Below are 22,452 nucleotides of genomic sequence, written 5' to 3'. Positions count from 1 at the left end.
AAAATTATTAAATCTAAGTACAGGAGCTGATTTACTGACAGACATCTCACTAGGGTTGCCAACTCTCTCACTCCCAAATAAGGGATAAAAGTAGCAGTCAAATCCGGGACATCTGTGTTTACCCCGAGAAAGACTACCATGACCATGAAGCCTTGCACGGGCGCGTACATGCCGATTTCTTTTCTTTACCCCACCAATCCGTTTTGGCTTAATTTTCATTATTTCTACTTTACATAGGCTGTGTATTTATCATATGATTCCTGCTTTTACTATATGTTAGTGTTATTTTAGGTTTTATGTGTTATTTGGTATGATTTGGTAGGTTATTTTTTTTGGGTTTGGGAACGCTCAAAAAATATTTTCCCATATAAATTAATGGCAGTTGCTTTTTCGGCATAAAGCATTTCGGTACGAAAGGTTTCATAGGAACGCTCTATCTTAGCGGGGGAAATACAGGACAGTTGGCAACCCTACACCTCACAGAGTGCCTCAGACTGGCTGTCTGTAGTTATGAGCCAAATTTCAGGGAACTAGCAGAAAGTATTCAGCCCCAGTTATCACACTGAGTGCAACAGTCAATTTTTATTCATTTATTTTTCATGTTGAAATAAAATTAAATAATGAAACTTAGAATTAAAGGTGTGAAGTATTGTAATATTCTTAAAGAAAGACAGCTATGGCTATGCTAGTTACAGTGTTTTCTTGTTTGAATTAATTTGAAAGTTTGATAGAAGTATTTTGTGTAATTCAAATACAATTCGCCCAAATAAAAGGCCTCAAACTGGAAGTACAATCTGAGCTGTTTTTTCTCTAAACGATTTATTAGGTAGATCTTGCCTTTCACTGAGGTCGAGGTAGGGGATCTTGGGCTTAAAAAGGTTGGTGACCACTAGTTTACATCAATGACCAACACAAGTGTCACCATGTTTCCAGTGCAAAAACAGCCTGTCATTACTTACTAATCCTGTGTTTGGAAAGTGGGAGGAAACCCACAGTCACAGGGAAAACATACAAATTCCTTACAGACAGCTGTGGGAATTGAACCCCAATTTTATAGTTGGCACTGTAAAGGGTTACACTAATCACTATACTACCATGCCACCCCTGACAGATTTAATAAATCCAGCACATTGCAAGAATCTAACTAAAAAGATTCTTACAATTTCAATACAGCAATAGAACACATGCAGAAGAAAATTCCATCAAGAACTTCAACACTAAGATTGAAAGACTACAGAGAAAATTTACAAGGATATTGCCAGGACTTGAGGACTGAGTTATAGGGAAAGGTTGAACAGTTTACGACTTTATTCTCTGGAGTACAGAAGAATGAAGGGAAATTTAATTGAGATTTACAAAAATTATGAGGGACGTAGACACGGTAAATACATACATGCTTTTTCCACTGAAGTTAGGCGAGAATAGAACTAGAAGTCATAAGTTAAGGGTGAAAGATGAACTGTTTAAAGGGTAAGCAAGCAGGAACTTCTTCGAATGCTACTGAGAGTGTGGAATGAGTTGTTAGCAAAAGTGCTGGATTCAGGTTTGATTACAGTACTTGAGAAGTTTGGATAAGTACATGGAGGGGAGGGACATGGTCCAGATGCGGATCGATTGGACTAGGCAGAATCAGTACAGTACAAGTAGATGGGCTGAAGGGCCTTTAATGACTACCAACCTGTGTGACCTGGAGAAAGATCTGGATGGCTCACGTCTTTCCCTTGAAATTGAACGCTCACGACGCCTATTCTCCCTGGACCGAGACCTGTGGTGAACCAAGTGAAACAGGAGCAAAAGAACACGTGAGCCAACTGTATTCAGGCATTACAAAATCCACTACAGGGATCTTATCAAATGTGAGAGGGGAAGACACCATAAAAATGAAAATCTCAAGCCAGTTTAATGCAAACCACAACTACACAGCAACCTTTTATTTTCACTAAATGATGCTAGTGCACTTTCTGGATTAGTCTGCGAACATATGCACAGAATCTGGCAACTTTCAAAAATAATGAACATGCTACCCCAATGCACAAAATATACAAGTAGGTAAACCCCTTTTAAAACTATGAGGTAGGAAATGTTCCCCACGATAAAGATATGAGCATTTCAGCTTAACTATCTGATAAACCCAGTTAATAGTGGTGAGGCTATCATTTTAAAATCTTAAATATTTAATCAAAATTTACTCCAGAAAAGAGCACCATCACCATCTAGCAAAATTTCAAATGCATTCTTTAATTTTCTTAGAGGAATACGAATCCTGACTGCCTTCCTCTTTATCTGCAATACCAAAGACCAGAGTGCAGTGTAGTCAATCGGACCTTGAAGAGGCAGTAACCACCTGAGGGGAGCTAATAAATTATTATAAGTTGTGTTAATCCTGAACTTACTTCTGAAGTCCACACTCTCTGTAACTGCAAGGGTGGCACAGAGTTCCAATACCAATTATTATATCTATGCAGCAAGAGCCATTAAATCTCTCCCCCTTCATCTCCCTCTAATCACCTATGTATGTTCTTTATCTCGGATGGAAAAGGGTACTTTACTGCCAGTTGCAGGGCAAATGAGGAAAATGCTAACTAACAACTGAGCCATGTAACAGATCTTTAATCACAGCACCTCTTTGTTAACATTGAACTACCAAAGTGACATCCATGGCACCACTATCAATACGGAGAGTCTAATATCCTCTCCTCGAGTCTGCTCGGGGAGCCTGTCACCAACTCACAAACCAAATCTTCGGGAATCACCTCTGACCAGAAACTCAACTAAACAAACCGTTATCAGTAACAGGTCAGACCGAGTATGCCAAGACAATTGTTTTACCTTATGACAGCTCTTTCCACTACATACAGTACTATCAACGTGGAGAAGACAGTGAGCTTGTAAATTTGGCAGGAGCAAAGCATGTTGGGAATGGCAGGAGGCATGTTGGACAGGTGGTACAGGGGAGTGTCGGGGTGAGGGGCAGAGCAGGTGCAGACCCACCCAGCCCTGAGACACCAGACAAGGCCATTTGATTCCAAACAACTGGTTTATTGTTCATTATAGAATCTCTCTGGTGCTTCCTGCTCCCTCCCCTCGTGCATCCCCTTTTCCCAACCATGATTCCCCTCTCCCTGCCCCCTTCCCACTCAAGTTCACAATAGAGACCCTTATCAGAATCAGGTTTATCATCACTCACATATGTCATGAAATTTGTTTTCATTTGTGATAACAGTAGTGTAATACACAAAATTACTACAGTACTGCACAAAGTCTTAGGCATTCTAGCAATATACAGTTGCAAGAAAAAGTTTGTGAACCCTTTGCGATCAGCTGGTTTTCTGCATTACTCATAAAATGTGGTCTGATCTTCATCTAAGTCACAATAATAGACAAACACAATCTGCCCAAACTAATAATATACAAACAATTGTACTACTTCTCATCAATACTGAGGACACCATTTAAACAATCACAATCCCAGGGTAATGCCTTCTACAATGGCTATTTGGAAATAACGAGATGAGATTGGAAGTGTGGATTGTAGAGATGCCCTGCCCTATAAAAAAGACACACAGTCAGGTTGCTGACTGAGCCTGCTCTTCTCAAGAAAAATCTATTTATGTGCACCATGCCTTGAAGAAGAATTGTAGAGATACAAGCTGGAAAGGGTTACAAAAGTACTTCTAAAGACCTGACTGTACATCATTCCAGAGTTAGAGAAATTGTCCACAAATGGAGGAAATTCAGTACTGTTCCTACTCTCCCTAGGAGTGGGCATCCTGCAAAGATCCGTGTAATGCTGAAGGAGGTGAAAAAGAACACAGCAGTAACAACAAAAAACCTGCAGAGATCTCCTTAACTTACTGAAGTCTATTCATGTGTCCACTATAAGGAAAACACTGAACAGGAATGGTGTTCATGGAAGGACACCACTAAGGAAACGACTGCTCTTCAAAACAGGAAAAAAAAATTGCTGCACTTCTCAAGTTTGCAAAAGAACACCTGAATGTTCTGTGGACAGATAAGACAAAAGTTAAAAACTTTTTGGCAGATATGCACACTGCTATGTTTGGAGGAAAAAGAGCACTGTACACCAACACCAAAACCTCATCCCAACTGTGAAGCATGGTAGGAGCACCATGGCTTGGGGCTGCTTTGCTGCCTCAGGGCCTGGGCAGCTTGTATTTGTTGAGGAAACAATAAATTCAAAATTGTATCAAGACATTTCCCAGAAGAATGTTAGCAGTCCGACAGCTGAATCTTAATAGAAGTTGGATGATGCAACAAGACAATGATCCAAAACACAAGAGTAAATCAACAACAGAATGGTTAAAAAAGAAAATTTGCATTTTGGAATGGCCAAGTCAGAGCCCAGACTTTAACCCAATTGAGATGCTGTGGCATGTCCTAAAGAGGGCTGTTCACACAAGATATTCCAATAATCTTGATGAACTGAAAGTTTTGCATGGAGGAATGGTCTAAAATTCCTCCTCGCTGTTGTGCAAGTCTGATCAACAGCTACAGGAAATATCTGAGGGAGGTTATTGCTGCTAAAGGAGGTTCTACCAGTTATTAAATAGAAGGGTTCACATACTTTTCCAGTCTGGATTGTGAATGATTAAACGATGTGCTCAATAAAGACATGAAAAGTACAATTGTTTCTGTATTATTGTGACTTAGATGAAGATCAGACCACATTTTATGAGTAATTAATGCAGAAAACCAGGTAGTTGCAAAGGGCTCACAAACTTTCTTGCAATCTATATATGTTAAAACATTTGCACAGTACTGCATGTTACACAAATTACAAATCAATGGAATTTGCTCAGATGAGTGGAGCCTGACAACATTCAGAACTACTATTTGACCAGCATCCCATCCATTCTCTCTAGCGTCTGCAGTGTACACCAACCATTTTATTCACCAAACTTATTCCAACAGCAAATGACCAGATCAATCTCTACCACCAAGGGGAATACGGAGAAAAGGGACAACAGAGATACCACCATCATCTGCAGTTTTACCAATCAGACATCATCCAGAGGTGGAAGTGGATGGGTGTAACTTCGGCCTCACTGGGTCTAAATCCTCATCTCCTATCCAATAGAGAGGTGAGAATACCTTCATCTCAAGGGCAACAGCAGGTCAAAGGATGGATCACCAATACTTTCAGGAACAACTAAAGTTAGGAACTAAATGTTGTCTTGCCGACAATGATCAAATCCTGAAAAATGAACAGGTAAAAGTTAAAGGGCACAAAATAAAGTTTTATCTTGTGTGATATTGAGCAGAAGATCAATCTTCCCATACTGACAAGAGACCAGATTCGAGAGGCCCATTATCTTACTCTGTTGCAAACATCACAATCCCGAGGAATTAAATCTTATGAACTGCAGATGAAATTTCCTATGTGTATTTTCTCCACGCTCTACCCTCAAACCATTATAAATTATCACCGTCTACTCTTTCACCCCTAGGGCTTCAAAGGAAGAACTACAATTAAAATAAGTTTATCATGCATCTTGGAATTTACATTAAAAAAAAAATCAACTATTGAGGACATTTTCCAAAGGTAGTGCCTCAAGCTAGCATGCATCAGTAAGGACCCTCACCATCCAGGACATGCCATCTTCTCATTACTACCAGAGGTGGTACAGGAGCCTGAAGACACAGACTCAATGTTTCAGAAACAACTTCGTCCCCTCTGCTAGAGTTCTGAACGGTCCTTAAACCCATGAATACTACCTCACCATTTTGCTCTCTTTTTGCACTGTTATATTTCTCATTGCAAGTTTTTTAATTTATCGCATTGTCAGTGATAATAAACCTGATTTTGAGAAATCCATTATGAGCCTGTGAAATCATATCTAGCTTGTGAAGTAATTAATCTGATCTGTTAAAAAGGTGTAACTTTCCATTGCCCCCTCCCCAGCTCCCCAGTACGAATAGGTATGCAGATCCAATGGTGAACTGGCCATTCCCTAATCAAGGTCGCTTTCACCATGACTACAAGCACCTGGGAGCAGTGAAAGTAACACGCACGCTCAACTTGTCTGGATGGCAGCAAGGACACCTTCCAGTAACAACAACCTCCAACACCAATATCAAATGGCCTTTACTGACAGTTGGGTCACTCTTGACACGCTATTACACCCAAACATATAAGCAATTTCTGGAAATCTTCACCATGGCAAAATATAAAGATACTTCTGAGAAAAATCACTCATCTGAATTAAAACGTACTGTGTGGGTCTGAAAGCAGCCCAATAAGTTCTTGATTTTGGTGACATTGTCTTCCCAGCTGAAGGACTGATTCTTAAGCAACCTCCAATGTCTGGATTGTGAAACAATGTGCTGACCAATCAGGCAGCAACATGCACTTTTAGTAAAAAAAATCCATTTAGAAGAAGCCACTATGTACTGATCAGATATATTTGGTGGCCTGCATCCAAGCATAATAGCCTCCAAATACATCAGTATTCTACATCTAAAGGTGGTAGTTTTCACTAAGACTACACATGATCATGTTCCCTCTTCTGGAATTCATGACACTCACCACCAGTGGAAATATTTATTTATTCGGAGATATGGCACAGAATAGCACCACCAGCAACATACTGATTTAACCCTAGTCTAATCATGGGATAATTTACAATGACTAATTAACCTGGTCTTTGGACTATGGAAGGAAACCCAGAGATTCCACAGCAAGTGCAAATGAACTCCTTACAGAGGATGCCAGGACTTAATTCCAATACACCAAGCTGTAATAGCATCCCACTAACTGCTACACTACCATATCTAAAATCTACCCCTGCCATGCTCTCTTATGATCTCAATAACATCAATCAGTGTTCAAATGGGGAATGAAATGCAACTCCTTTTTAGAAATGTGTGATAATTCTAGAAATTAAGCTGGTGAATATCTTTTGTTCTACTTTGAATGCTAGTAAAATCTTTCCTAAGATAAAGGACTAATTGCCTCCATATGCCTGATCTAACAACATTGTACCAAAGTCAAGACTAATCAACTTTGATATCAGCTTTAGGCTCAAATACCACTCTGATCAACCCTTGCCACTACTGGGGTGTTGAGGAGAGGGGCGGTTCCCAGGAGAGTGTAAATTAATCCTCGCTTAGCTATATTCCCCACAACAGTATAACACTACACAAGTGAGTGGCATGGTAGCAAAGCGGTATCATAATGCTTTACATCGCCAGCTAAGATCTGGGTTCCATTTACGTCACTGTGCAGAGTGTACATTCTCCCAGTGATCGCGTGGGTTTCCTTTAGGTGTTTCGGTTTCTTCCCACATTCCAAAGACACGGGTTAGGGTCAGAAAGTTGTTGGCATGCTAGGTTGACTGCGGAAACACAGCGACACCTGCAGGCTGCTCAGCACAACCCTCACTGACTTGATTTGACACCAACAACATATGTCAATGGATTTTTAAAATGTATACGTTGGCAAATAAAGCAGTTTTTTTTCCCTAATCTTATCTTTTTAAGGCACTGGCATCTTTTAACCAACAAGATCCCCAGTTCAGCAAAACAGGGGAGCAAAGCAAAAATTTCAGGAAGAAAACTAACATGGTTCACATTCCCTTTTTATGGAAATTGGAATAATTCAATCGTTTGAAAATACTTCATTACCATATCCTTTTTTTGTGGGTGGAAGAAGGAACAATGCACATGATCCAGCAAAATAATCCAGTAATAATTTATTACAAATTTGTCCAATACAGGCCCCTGGTGACAGATTAAGTTTCTCCATAGTGTGAATCTCTAGTTATGCCTTTGTGATAGATTTGGAACTTGCACATTATGCTGGAATTAAGCTAACTGAATTACTTAAAAAGTTAAAATTTGAAAACTAAACTGGAAATACAAAGGTCCACCTGCATTCAGGATTAATTTAAGTACACAACCTGCTTAAGAACTGTGTAAATTTTTAATGTTTTGCTTTTCTTAAGAAATCATTCAACAGGTCTAACACTAACTCAACAGGATAGCAGCAACTGTTTCACATTCCAGAAATTTCAGGTTATCAGTCCAATAGAAAACTTCAAACAGCCAGGAGTGGAAGGGACTGAAAAACCACAAGGGATGGGAAGGCAGAGTGGGAAACACAAAAGTGAATTCTCAATTTAAAACGTAAAAGGCAGATAAAACTTACTAGAACAGTCAACATTATAGCAACTCAACAGCCATCTGCAGGGCGTGTCGTGTGACGATGGTGGTGGGGAGGGAAAAAAAGGGGCCTGCACCTGGATTCATGCACGATGTAAAGTGTAGAATTAAATAAAAATAGGTATTAATTTATCTGCTGTGTATTGGCACGGAGACCAATCGGAGCAGCCACTTTTAGAGTGCGTTGGTACCAGTTTACTGCCGACGCAGGCCTTGGGTTTGCAAAGGCTGGCGGACAGCCACACCCCACTGATGGATCGAGAGGATTTCAGATGGTTATTTTTTTTCCCCCGTTGGCTGTTTGGTCGTTATGGTTGCCGGCAGAAACAGTAGAGAAGGGATGGTTGTTTATAAACAGCGTGCTGGGGTGCGCAGGAAAAGACCCAAACTTGTCGGTCCAGCGGTTGGCCATTCGGTTGCACACACTCACAGATACACGTGAATGCTGGACATTTGAAGTGTGAGGCGTTCGTTTAGAGTGGGACGTGCTGATCCCCTGATGTAGACACAACCAGTTGATTGGCTAATGTAGACTCGGAGAAGTGGACGGTCTCTGAAAGGGGGCAGGGGGTGAGTGCGTGGGTTTCAACTGCACATTTCATCAAAAGAAAAAAAAATGCACAGAAACACCAGTTACTATCTAACCAATGATGATGCATTTTCATTTAACTTAACTTTTCAATACATAGAAATACACACCAGTACGAGATTTAAAAAATCATCCAACACTGAATATACAGAACATAAAGAAAAAAAACTTTTGTCACTTTTAAGTTTGAGCAGTCATATTATCAGTGTTGAACTGAAACATTCAATCTTTTCTGAACTCCAATTATTGTCCCATTTCCCTGTAAAACTTTTATGTTATGACATTGCTAACATCATAATATTGCCATATTGCTGTGTATTTTGGGTATAGACACAAACCCAAGCATGGTGACAAGTTGAACTATCGCAACCTCTATTTTCCAATAGCTACAAGTTATTGGGTCAAAATCCTCAAACTCTCTCTGCCCAGCAGCATTTTGGGTATACCCACACCTTAAAGACTGCTGTGGTTCAAACAGGCAGCTTACTGCCACCTTAAAAGGCAAGCAGGGATAAGCAAATAAGCTCAGACTGCAAATATTGAATATTCTTTTATAATAAGTCAATCAAAAATGGCCTTGGCCCAGCACTAATCCAGAAATAAAATATCTCTGAAATGTCTTAACTAGCCTTAGCTGAGGCAAAAGAAAATCCACTAACTGACCCAACAACTTCAAAGTAAGGACTAAGAGTGTTTGATGGCGCTGGCCCTATATTCACTAGATTTCAGAAGAATGAGAGGTGACCTTATTGAAACCTATTGGATGGTGAAAAGCCTTGACAGAGTAGATGTGGACAGGATGTTTCCTATGGAGGGAGAGTCTAAGACCAGAAGAGAGCGCCTCAGAATGAACAGATGAGGAGGAATTTCTTTAGCCAGAGAGTGGTGAATATGTAGAATTTGATGCCACAGGCAGCTATGGAAGCCAAGTCTTTATGTATATTTTAAGGCAGAGGTTGATAAGGTTCTTGATTGGTTAGGGCATGAAGGGACACAGCGAGAACGCAGAAGATTGGGGATGAAAGGAGAATTGAATCAGTCATGTTGAAATTGTAGAGCAGATTCAATGGGTCAATTGGCCTAATTCTGCTCCTACATCTTATGGAATAAGTTAAAGACAGGGCTCATGCCCTTGATTACTAGCTAGTGACATTTTCTGATAGGATCGCTAGAAGTAACTGTTGTACTTTTTACTGTGCAATGCTTTGAAGACAGACAAATTGGCTTGTTGGCCCTACAGTCAGCATTAACCTGAAGAGTGACAACTAAGAAAAATCATTAGGGTTGTGACTTTTAAAAGGAACACCTAACATTGCAAAGATAATGAAACTTCCAACTGTTTGTTCCAAATTGTAGATTATTTTTTAAATACCATTCATTAACGAGTACACAATTAAAGAAATTCATACTTCGCTGTTATAAAATTTAGAAACTTTTAGTCAGCACGTACAAAAACAGTAATTCAGCTTAGATTTACATATAATAAACTCTACATCCGTGCAATGTTGTAGCCTGTTATGTTTTAGTTGTAAATATTTGATTGCGCTTAGAGAGTGATTAATCTTACCAGTAAGATTAAACAGTCAGCAAAACATTGTGGGCCAAAGGGCCTGTACCTTGCTGTAAGTGTTCTATGAACTCCAAGAACAGTCATTACATATAACACCAGCTATTATTTTTAATGGTTAGCCTAATACAATGCAATATGTAGCTGCTTGATTTCAATAAATTTCATTCAACATCGATATGATGGAAGTGGTGAACTCAAGTTAAAACTAGTAAACAATGTCTGAACAGCATTACTTCACTGATGTCCTAGTTGAGAGGGAATGAACCAGGTGAATGATTCCAACATCTTTCTTTTAAACAATGTTAAAAAGTAGATTAAGGCTCTCCACTAATAATCTGATGTCTGCTACTCATTTATTTTTGCCACAGTCATTTATCAAAGGATCATCTATGGAACCAGAAAGCAGAGTAGAGTGAATGTGAAATACATTCTTCGCATTAAGGGTTAAGTCCTGGAAGACCTTGGTGTAGTTGAGGAAGGTTTTTAGGGGAGAATGGGGGTGAGGTGTTAGTAATTGTCCTCTTCCTCAAATAGAAAAGAAACATGAGAGGCAAGAGGATGTGTAAAGCATCACCTTGGGAAACCTGGAGGACATCAATGACTTACTTTTAGAGGCAGAGCACATCCCTCCCAGAGTATATATAAAAAGCAGGAATAGAAAGCCACACTTTAACAGAAGGTGCAAGCACAGAAAGTAGGAATCATCATTCTCTACTTTACCAGTGCCATTCGTATCAAGACTGGATCTTAGTATAAAATAAAATGCTGGAGATACTAAGCAAGGCAAGCAACACCTGGGTGAAAACAAGGGAAACAGAATTAACTTTTAAAATCATTACAGACCTAGGTTTACATGAAAAGCTACCAACATTAAATGCCAATATGCCCTCCCCTTCTCTCCCCCAACAAACGCTACTCTACACTTGCTTCATTTTGTCTCCCTCAGATTTCCAGCACCTGCAGTATTTTGCTTTTGAGAATTTAAACTCCGACCTTGTCTTATGCTTCATTATTTATAGATGTTCAAGAAAAAGAACTTCATATCAATAAAAGCTTTGTGTTGTTTTCTTTCCTAGTTTCACAATATGCTCTCCTGTGTCAGCGTAAATCACTGAATGTTTTGTCGGTGACATTGTGATCTTACCCTTATTTATCATTCACACATCTCCAGATGAAGTGCACTAAATAGCTTTCAAGAACAGAGAGCTATCTTTTATTTTTAATCTTAATGGCAGAACAGGAATCTGAAGACCCACACTCAATGATTTAGGAACACCTTCTTCCCCTCTGCCATCAGATTACTGAATAGTCCATGAACTCTACTTTGTTATTCCTTATTTTTGGCTCGATTTAGTTTGTAATTTATTGTTATTTTTATATTTTAACACTATACTGCTGCCAGAAAACAGCCAGTTTCACGACACAAGTTAGTGATAATAAACCTGATTCTGACCTCAGAACAAGCCAGGTTGAAATCTACAGAATGCTTAACAGCCAGCAATTACAGTGCACTGTATACTAAATCATTTGCTCTGGATTAGCAGTGGAGGCACTCATTGGTCCTCTTGCATAGCATCATTGTGTCAGAAACAGAGGCATGAGTAAATGGTGGGTAAACAATGTTATAAAACAAAACCTCTAGATAAAATATTTTTGTCAGCAAGCAGCAATCTGCACAAGAGGTCACTTACTGGTAATGCAGCACAAGGTTTAAATAGAGCTCAAGTGATTTTCGGCTTTTTTTCAGCTGGCGGCAATCAGTGCAGAGCCAATAAAAGGAAAAGAAATGTACGCAGAGCAGCCATTGTGTGAGTGGGGCACTGTTAAGAGTGGTCTTGGCTTTGGCTCAACAAGCTTAGGCGAGAACAGGTTTGGGAAAGCATAGCCATGGTTCCAAGCAACAAAATTTCTCATGAGTACTTTTTCCTGTTAATACAGAACTGGTGCGCTGAGAATTAATCTGGAGGTAGTGGTATGTTTTTTGTATGAGACGTCGGAAATTTCAGAGACCTCCAGCTCCTTAGAGACCGTGTTAAGGAACCAGAGCGGCAGCTTGATGATCTTTGGCTCATATGGGAGCATGAGGTAAAAGATGGGAGCATAGGGAGGTAGTGACCTGAAGCTGCAGGAGGCAGGACCCTGATTGCCAGGATAGAGAAAGGGAATAGGCAGCCAGTGCAGAACACAACCATGGCCATTTCCCTTAATAATAAGTATACCGCCTTGGACACTGTTGGGGGGGGGGGGGAGAGGTAAATGACCCACACGGGGAAGTCACAGTGTCCAAGTCTCTGGCACTGAGTCAGGCTCTGTGGCTTAGAAGGGAAGAGGAGAAGGAGAGGAGCAGTAGTGACAGGAGATTCTATAATTGGGGGAGCAAAAGCAGATCTGTGGATGTGAACGAGATACCCGGAAGGTATGCTGCCTCCCAGGTGTTAGGGTCAGGGATGTCTTTGATTGGGTCAAGGAAGAGGGTAAGTAGCCAGAAGTCATGGTACATACTGATACCAACGACATAGGTAGGAAATGGGAAGAAGTCCTGAAGAAAGAATATAGAGGTAGAAGGCTGAAAAGCAGGTAGTAATCTCTGGATTGATGTCTCTGTCATGCGCCAGTAGAGGGTAAAAGGATGTTTTGGTAGATGAATGTGTGTTTTAAGGTTTCAGGATTTCTGCATCATTAGGATCTCTTCAGGAACCCAATGACCTATACAAAAAGGATGGGTTACACCTGAACCTGAGGGGGACCAATATACTTGCAGGCAGGTTTGCTATTGCTGTTGGGGAGGGATTAAACTAAATTGGCAGGGAGATGGGCATCAGAATAAGGCTGAGGATGGGACAGTTGCTATGCAAGTATACACAGTGTGTAGTGAGGCTGAGAAAGACAGGCAGATAATAGGGCAAAACTGCAGTCATTGTGATGAGCTCGAGTGTAACAGGGGCCAAAATCAATAACGGTAATGAATACAGGACTAAAGGTGTTATATTTGAATACATGCAGTATACAAATTAAGGAAGATGATCTTGTAGCACAGCTAGAGATTGGAATGTATGTCGTTGTGGCATCATCTCCCTATCTTGGCTGAAAAAAGATCATAGTTGGGGGCTTAACATCAAAGGATACACGTTGGATCAAAAGGGCAGCCAGATAGGTAGAGGGAGAGGGGTGGCTATATGGGTTTAAAAAAAAATGAAATCAAACGCTTAGAAAGAGGTGACATGGGATCGGAAGGTGTAGAACTTTGAGAGTAGAGTTAAGAAACTGCAAGGGTGAAAAGACTGTGAACTGCAGCCAGAATGTGGGCTACAAATCACAACAGGAGATAGAAAATACATACAATAGGGTAATGTTATGATAGTCATGAAGGATTTCAATATGCAGGTAGATTGGGAAAATACGGTTGGTGTTGTACCCCAAGAGAGGGAATTTGTATATTTAAGAGTAGCTTGTTGTTGAGCTCACTAAGGGAATAGTAATTCTGGATCAGGTGTTATGTAATGACCTAGATTTGATTAGGGAGCTTAAGGTAAAGGAATCCTGAGGAGACAGTATCATATTTTGATGCAATTCACCATGCAGTTTGATAAAGAGAAGCTAAATTCAGATGTATCGTTACAGTGGAGTAAAGGGAATTACAGAGGCATGGCAGAGTTGCTGGCCAAAGTTGATTGGAAGGAGACAATAGCAGAGAAGATGGCAGAACAGCACTGGCTGGTGCTTCTGGGGGAAATTCGGAAGGAACAGGAAAGATAAAGCCCAAAGTATTCTAAAGTGAGGTTGAGACAACCACGGCTGACAAGGGAAGTCAAAGCTAGAAAGGATGTTCTGGCAGAGGAAGTTGACAGGAGTGATCCCAGGAATGAAAGTGTTAAGATGAGGAGAGTTTGATTCTCGCTCCAGCTTAAAAGAATTGGGGGGGGGGGGCGTGAGCAGTGGGGAAGGGGAAATCACATTGAAATCTATCGAATATTGAAAGGTCTGGTGTGATGGATGCAGACAATGAGTTTCCTATTGCGAGGGAGTCTAAAACCAGAGGGCACAGCCCTAGAATTGAGGGGCACCCATTTAAAACAGAGATGAGGAAAATTTATTTAGCCAGAGGGTGGCGAATCTTTTGAATTCTTTGATACAGATATCTGTGCAGGCCAAGTCATTAGGTACATTTAAAGTGGTGGCTGACAGTTTCTTGATTAAGCAGGGCATCAAAGGTTACAGGGAGAAGGCAGGAGAATGGGGTTGACATGATGAAATGGTGGAGCACACTCGATGGTACAAATGGCCCAATTCCCCTACGCCTTACGTTAATTTCCTTAAGGTCTTGATAACTAAGCATCTACCCAACTGACTTCTGATTCTAACATTGGCTGCCTTGAAATTGCACCACAGAAGCACTATTTATACTAAATGAAAACAGAACCCAAGTAATTATATGTTGTTGCAATGCTTAGTAAAACATTATGGTGTGATACTGTGGTACTGAAACCCTTCCCCAAAGCTATAAAAGACTGCAGAAATGATTTACTGTGGTCCTTAGATACTTTCTCATTGTGAAGTCCTTTACAGCACTTTGTCAATACTCCTTACTATGTAACTGCATCTATTTCTATGAGATATCAAACGGATGAGATGACCAATTAAAGTTTTAAAGAGTTATGGGAGCTTGTTCAGTAAATGATCCTGATATAATAAAAATCCCCTCTCTGCCAGAAAAAAATAGGAGTTTCAGAGTTAGGATTTAATCTAGATTTCCAAATTTAATTCAGGAAAATCCAAGGTTTGATCTATTTCTTCACAATATATTGGAGGCAATTTGTAAATTTATGCTATGTGATTATGACTTTGTACATTGAATTAAATTAGCTGTTCAATAGGTTCAAAAGATAGACTGAAGCAGCTAACATCAAAGCCATGTTGAAGATTATGGGATTTAATGTTGTAACAGAAAAAGGGATTAATATATTTATAAAACATAAAATCTCTAAAGAGTCAAGTGAATTTCAGATATTCAAATTTCCAAGGATTATACTGAAGTCTGTATTACTCTTGCTACGTGGAAAGAAATTTAAGATCTGACAGACTGCACTCACCCGCCAATAAAATGACATGGCAGTAGAAGTTCAGGGCAGCCGTACCAAAACACTTACATTTTAATATTTATTTCCAAGGCTTGGTTTTCAGAATTACAGTAAGGTAGTGAACTAGAAGTCAGAAAATATTTAACCTTTTCAATGCTGACCACAGGCCCTTCTACACAATGGACCCCAGACATAGGGGTCCAACACATCTTTGTACCTGTTTTAGCTTCACACACAAGGTTGGGAGCGAAAAAGTATCGATGTTACCATGAATGGATCCACTCTCACCTAGAATAACGTCGCCGTGGTGGGCTGCGATAGCGATAATCATCGTAACGGGGACGTCTGTTCCAGGGTGGTGGTGGACCACGATAACGCTTCCTCCTTTCACCAGAAGACAACTCCACTCGGACACGAACCCCACACAAGGTTCTGTATTAATCAATAAAAGATGAACTGTTGGCATCTCTGAAGACAAAATAACATTGAAATGTTTGTCTCTCAAGAACCAAATCACAGCATGACAGAAGACAATGGCGTACACCGAATGATCAGGTCAGAGTGCTTCCAAAATTCACCACTGACATCTCAATAGACAGAATCACCACTTACTGCACAGCACTTAGCCAAGCAAGCCAAAAGTTCACTGGAGGCAATAGACTGCAGATGGTGGAATCTGAAAAAGAATAAACTGCTGAAGAACTCAGCAGGTTAGGCAGCATCTGTGGATGCAAAAGGGCGGTTAATACTTCAGACGAGACCCTGCAACTAGGCTGAGCATGCAGAGAAGTTTGGATAGATGGGAGGGATATTGAGGGCTATGGTCCAGATGTAGGTCAATAGGACTAGGCACAATTACAACTGACATGGCCAAAGGGCCTGTTTCTGTGCTGTAGTGTTCGATGACACTATCCGTCCACGCCAACCATGGTGTCCAAGCAACTAGTCTCAATTTCCTGCATTCTGCCCATATACTCTCAATCTCCTGCATGAAAAAGTTGCTTTAATAAATTTACTATTATTTTGGTAGACTTTAAAAAAAAAATTCGATATTTTAAAATGTTACATACCTGATTATTTTCCTATCATTAAATCTGTATTAGTTGTTTTACAATAGTTTGGGAGCTTGCCAAGCTTCACAAAAATAATTTGTAACAACGTGTTATTGATCTAAATTGCCTTTATATTTTAAATGCAATTGAAAATGTATGCCCATGACCTCTATTCCCTATTTACACCTCTGGAGTGTTTTGATGTCACCCTTGAGGTAGACAATCGAAGCAGAATGCTGCTAACAACCATTAACTCCAAATCTCAACTCTAATGTCTATCTAGTGCAATAGAAAAAAATTCATTCTCACTATCTCATGAAGGTCAGTTTATCTCTTACTCCCGTGACAAACCTATGAGTGCTAGCTTTAAATCTGCTGACCCTCCGCTGTAGCAATCCTATCAGAGTTATGTCCTTCGAGAGGTTGAGCAGACCTGTGGCACAGCAGCACAGTGGTTAACACAATGCTTAACAGCCAGTGATCAGGGTTCAATTCCTGTTGCAGTTTGTAAGAAATTTGTATGTTCTTCCCGTGATCGCATAGGTGTCCTCCCACATTCCAAAGCCACATGGGTTTGGATTAGTGAATAGTGGGCATGCTATACTGGTGCCAGAAGCACAGCACATCTTTGGACTGTGTTGGTTGCTGATGCAAAAATGATGCATTTCACCTTATGCTGCAATGTACATATGACAAATAAAGTTAATCTAATTGGAAGTATAAATGCACATACGGATCTTTGGAATCAGACGCATGGAAACTGTAACCCATGAGTCCTATGAAAATCGCATTTCTATAAATGTGATTTTATGCTCCCCTTGCGATAAACATTGATGGTATTTTGTTTGTTGCACCTTGTGTACTATAAAGGAGCAGATCATGGGGAATATTACGCTTAAACTGTTGAGTTCATTACCAATTCCATACCTGCCATCCAATTCTCGCACAGCATCTGCTGCATCACGAGGATCCTCAAACTCTATAAATGCAAAGCCAGGAGGATTCCTTGCAACCCAGACATTCCTCAGGGGTCCATAGTAGCTGAATGAGCGCTCCAACTCTGTCTTGTTCCCATTGGTTCCCAGATCACCCACATAGACCTTGCAGTCAAGCGGGCAGGAATCACGGCGCATCATCGTTCAGCTGAATTCTTTTTAAAATAAGAACACAAATCCAACATTAAGAAGCACATCATTAATATTTTAATTTTGCTAATATAACACCCTGGCAAACGTTTCACTGCCAACGTAATGGTCTTTCTGTAGAAGCAGTGTTTAGGTTATGGTTAGAGGTAACAGGTGCTTTGGAATGTGAGCTGTCCCACTGAGGAGCAGGTTTCTGTGTTGTGTGCCTGACACCGGCGTGTTCTGGGGTCCTTTGTTTGGCAGAAGATGAAGAGAGAAGGATCGCTGCAGGATTTGACCTGGTGGGGGACCGTGATGCGATGGAGCAAGGTGCCGAGGTTTACTGAGGATTGGTGAATATGCCTTTTAGAAGAGTTGAGCTCCAACTTGCTCACATTTGACAGTTTAATTATGATGGGCCCTTTGTTGTTCTTATTTCTTTACTAACCTTTTAATTAAGACTCATAAATACAACTTCTTCAGTCATATACAGATGTGTAGCAAATTACACAGTACCCAAACAAACCATGGTTTGGGGTAGGGTTCACTAATATTAAAAAAAAAGAAATTTAAGCTTTTAAACATGCACTAACATGCTCAGAATCAGGGTTATTATTGTTGACGTCATGAAATTTGTTTTGCGGCAGTACAGTGTAATACATTAAACATATTATAAATTACAAAAGTGCAAAAAGAGCAAAAATATTGAGGTGGTGTCCAAGGGTTCATTGTATGCTCAGAAATCTGATGGTAGAGGGGAAGAAGCTGTCCCCAAAATGTTGAGCATGTACCTCCAGACTTCTGTACCTCCTCTCGGATGGTAGTTATAAGACAAGGGCATGTCCTTGGTGAAGGTCCTTAACAATGTATGCAGCCTAGTATTTTATCTTTGTTATTGTTAAAAAAAAAGTAATAGAATTCAAACATGTACTTTGTCACATTTTAGGTTGGATTCAAATTTCCTACTCTGGTTTTCAAACACATCTGCTGATAATCAACTTCAGCTAAACTGTAAAGTGAATCTTACATAAACTTGCAGTGCAATAAGCATTATTTCATACAGAGAAGTAGTACACCATTTCTGTCTTTCTGAATGCATCTTTATGTTAAAAGTGAATCACAGTAAAAAAAAAACAAAATTATTCTGCCAATACCCCTGTGCATAGAGAAACCCTCAAATTTAATTCTCTCACATGAAGAACTTAAGAGAAATACTTCATCCAAAGAATAAGGCTAAATTTAAACACAAGATTATTCAGATGCTGGAAATCCAGAGTAACACACTCAAAATGCTTCATCTTCTTATTCTGGCTTCTATGCTCTTCCTCTCCAGTCCCGATGTAAGCCCTCGGCTGAAATGTTGACTCTTTAACCCTTTCCACAGATGCTGCCTGACCTGCTGAGTTCTTCCAGCATTGTGTGTGTTAGTAAGGTTCAGTCTGGTGTTTTCCACAGATTGTGGATAGTTAATGCTAATTTCTATTTGTTTAATGTCATCGTAACATTCAGGAATATGTCAAGAATCCCAGGAAACCCTGACAGGATTGACATGGTTTTTGGTATACTGACATCTACAGCATTGCTTTCAACACAGATTTGACAAAGCAGAATACTATCTAACCTACTGCTTAATCTTTATTCCTACATATCCAACAGCAATTCAATTTTAATGAAGTGCTTATCATCACAGTAATAGTCTGAAATAGAAGTTGTCAAAACGTCATGCATTGTGGCTGAGATAACAGGGAGTGAGTAATTCTTTCAAGTCAGACAACATGAGAACACCTTCTGAATCCAATCTAATTAACGCCTACTTTATTAACACTTTTTCAAAAATTCAAACAGTAACATGCAATTATAAAGCTTTTGATGAAAAAAATGTGGGTAAATGTTTAGAGCTGAGACTTTTCCACACAATCTGTCTCGATATTAAGCAGTGTCAGCACTTAATGCAGTTATCAGAGAGCTGTATTCTGCCTTGAGCATTTCTTTCACTAACTTCTTACCAACAGATTTTGTGCAAGCCAAGTGGATACAGGTCAAACTTCCAAGTATAATTAGGTCTAAAGAAAATTCCACCCACCTTAAATCCAATCTCCGACACCATCCTTACTTTTATATTTACTTACAGACTGTAACCAATTACAAACTAAAATCAGTAATCAAGACCCTCTTCAAAAGGTGATGCCTCAAGAAGGCAGATCCATCATTAAGGTCCCCCACCAGCCAGGACATGCCCTCTTCATACTGCTACCAGCAAGAGCCTGAAGGCTCACACTCAATGTTTTAGAAAAGATTCTTCCTCTTTACCACTGCTTCACTATTTGCTCTTTTCACACTAAAAAAAATTTTTCTTACTGTAACTTACAATTTTTCATGTATTGCACCATACTGTTACCACAAAACAAATCTCACAAAATGTCTGTAATAATAAGCCTGATTCTGATTCTTTTTTAACCTTTATTAAAAAACTTTGATTTCTGAATACCAAATTGAAAACAATCCCAGGAACTATTATAAACACAAGATATTCTGGAAATCCATAGTATCACAAACAAAATGCAGGAGGAACTTGGGTCAGGCAGCATCTACGGAGAGGAATGAACTGTTGATGTTTTGGACCGAGACCTTCTGTCAGGTCCTGATGAAAGTTCTTGGCCTGAAACATCAACAGTTTATTCCTCTCCATACATATTTCCAGGAAACAGTTGTTCGTAAGACTTAAAATTAATAGTACACTTTTTAACACCTCAATAATGTCTCCACAACTTTTGGAGATGTATGACAGTGTTACTACTTTTCCATTTATACAAAAGACAGTAAAATATATCTTATACTTTAAATCACTACAGCTGAAAACTTGCAGCCTCCACTCAGAATAAGTAGTGTGCTTCAAAATTAGGTTATAGAGCACAATCACTGACTGAATCACCTGAAACACAGCGTGGTTACTGTGTTCTAATCAGTGTCATTATAATTGACTCATATGGTAGCAAAGTTAGTGCAAACCTGACATATAGATTGAGAAAGTAATTTATGTAAAATGGGTAAGTTGCTCCACAAATTAAACTGCACAACTATCATCCACTTTAAAAATTACACTAATACTAACTGTTCCCTACATCCCAACTCCTGTTTACCCATCAGCTTGCTCACATAAGCTAGTTCCTGATTCAGTAACGTCTCAAGATTTAAACTCAGAAGGGGAGGCATCCTTCCACATCAATCTGTAGCCCACCTATTCCTACAAAAACTTTTGTCCTTCAATTCCTTCTCCCTACTCCCTTGGCCTAGCTTCTAAAGTAAATTACCAGTATACTCTTCTCCCTTCCTCAAGTCATTTCTATCAAAATGTCATTTCTCCGAACACCTCTAAGGGTCACTGTCAAATTTTGGTCAATATCTTCTGCAAAGCGCTTTAGGGCTTACTAATTCACCCAAGGTGCTAAATGAATGCAAATTGTTCTGTTGCTTCAACTGCCAATTGCCATCTCTGCACATTACTGATGTGGACACACTTGTATTATGAACAGTCTTGGGCCTCTAAGAAAAGATGCACTGACATTGGAGACGGTCCAGACGAGGTTCACGAGATTGACAGTATGATAAGCATTTGATGGCTCTGGACCTGTATTCCCTAGAATTTAGCACAATGAGGGGTGATCTAAATGAAACATATCAAATATTGAAACACCTAGATAGAGTGGATGTGTAGATGTTTCCTTTCTTGGGGTGTCTAGGCCTCAGAATAGAGAGACATTCTTTTAGAAAAGAGAGAAAGAGGAATTTCTTTAGCCAAAGGGTGCCACAGGTATGGAGGCCAAGTTATTGGATATATTTAAAGAGACATATAGGTTGTTGATTAGTAAGGGCATCAAAGGTTACGGGGAGAAGACAGGAAAATGGTGTTGAAGGGGACAATAAATCAGCCATGATGGAATGACAGGGCAGACTCGATAGGCTAAATGGGCTAATTTGCCTATGTCTTATTGTTTTTGATTGCCATGCATAATGGCTTCCAGAAATGATGGCCTGTGCAGATGATCAAGGTTAACTTTACTGTTTATACAACACATTTAGTCAGCTGTGTGAGAAAACAGAATATGAGCATGATACTAAATAGCTATACAATAAAACACACCTTCACATAATAAATAATAGAAAAAGAGTAAGCATGGGAACGTACAAAAGTCCAAGGAGCTGCTGCCTATGGCACCCTGGAAAACTACATTAAAAGATTTGACAGTGCAGCTAACATTTAAGGAAACAAATCTGTTTACAAATATCCTTTAGGCAAATAAAACCCAAATGCAAGAGAAGCGCAGCCATGGCTATCAGGAGGTAGTAATAAATCAAGGACATAGACTTATGGCCAAAAAGAAATAACAGCCTGGGGATATGAAGGGGGAAAATCAGAATTCATGAAAGACCACGGTATTTTTAAGGAAAAATAATGTAGAATGAGAGCTGTTGGTGGGAAAAACAATCAAACAAAGGCAATAACTCCCACAGAAACAGAAAATGATCAATTAGTTCACATTAAAGACAGGATAAATTACACTGAGGAATAAGGAAGTGGAATTACTTTTAACTATGTTCACAACACCATAGAAAGATAATACAGGAATAGACTAAACAAGAAACTCAAAAATTAGCATTATAGTTAATTGGATCAAACAATAGTTAATCTTTAGAACCTACTGACCTATATCCTACGGTTTTGAAAGTGGTAAGTAATGGGCATAAAGGATACTCTAGTTGTCATCTCACTATATTCCATGGATTCTGGATGAATGCTGTAATCAAAATAACCCCAACATTGAAATGAGGGAGGAGAAAACTGGATTACCAAATGACA

The 22,452-nt window shown here is 39.6% G+C and overlaps 1 protein-coding gene across 1 annotated transcript in view; it reads right to left on the bottom strand.

Annotated features, from left to right (window-relative positions):
• The window catches only part of LOC134353950 (serine/arginine-rich splicing factor 3-like), a 38,186-nt gene that overhangs the window by 6,163 nt on the left and 9,571 nt on the right, over positions 1–22,452 (bottom strand). Inside the window, exons 2-4 of the mRNA XM_063062534.1 lie at positions 17,398–17,620; positions 15,707–15,850; positions 1,679–1,765 (exon numbers count right to left, since the gene is read on the bottom strand). Of these exons, the coding sequence (XP_062918604.1) occupies positions 1,679–1,765; positions 15,707–15,850; positions 17,398–17,606 (440 nt within the window). The 5' untranslated portion in view covers positions 17,607–17,620. The remainder of the gene's footprint in view (positions 1–1,678; positions 1,766–15,706; positions 15,851–17,397; positions 17,621–22,452) is intronic.

Source organism: Mobula hypostoma, chromosome 11 (genome assembly GCF_963921235.1).
Source record: "Mobula hypostoma chromosome 11, sMobHyp1.1, whole genome shotgun sequence".
NCBI classification, from domain to species: domain Eukaryota; kingdom Metazoa; phylum Chordata; class Chondrichthyes; order Myliobatiformes; family Myliobatidae; genus Mobula; species Mobula hypostoma.
The sequence above is the reverse complement of the archived record's forward strand: the minus strand, read 5'-3'. Positions and strand labels throughout refer to the sequence as shown.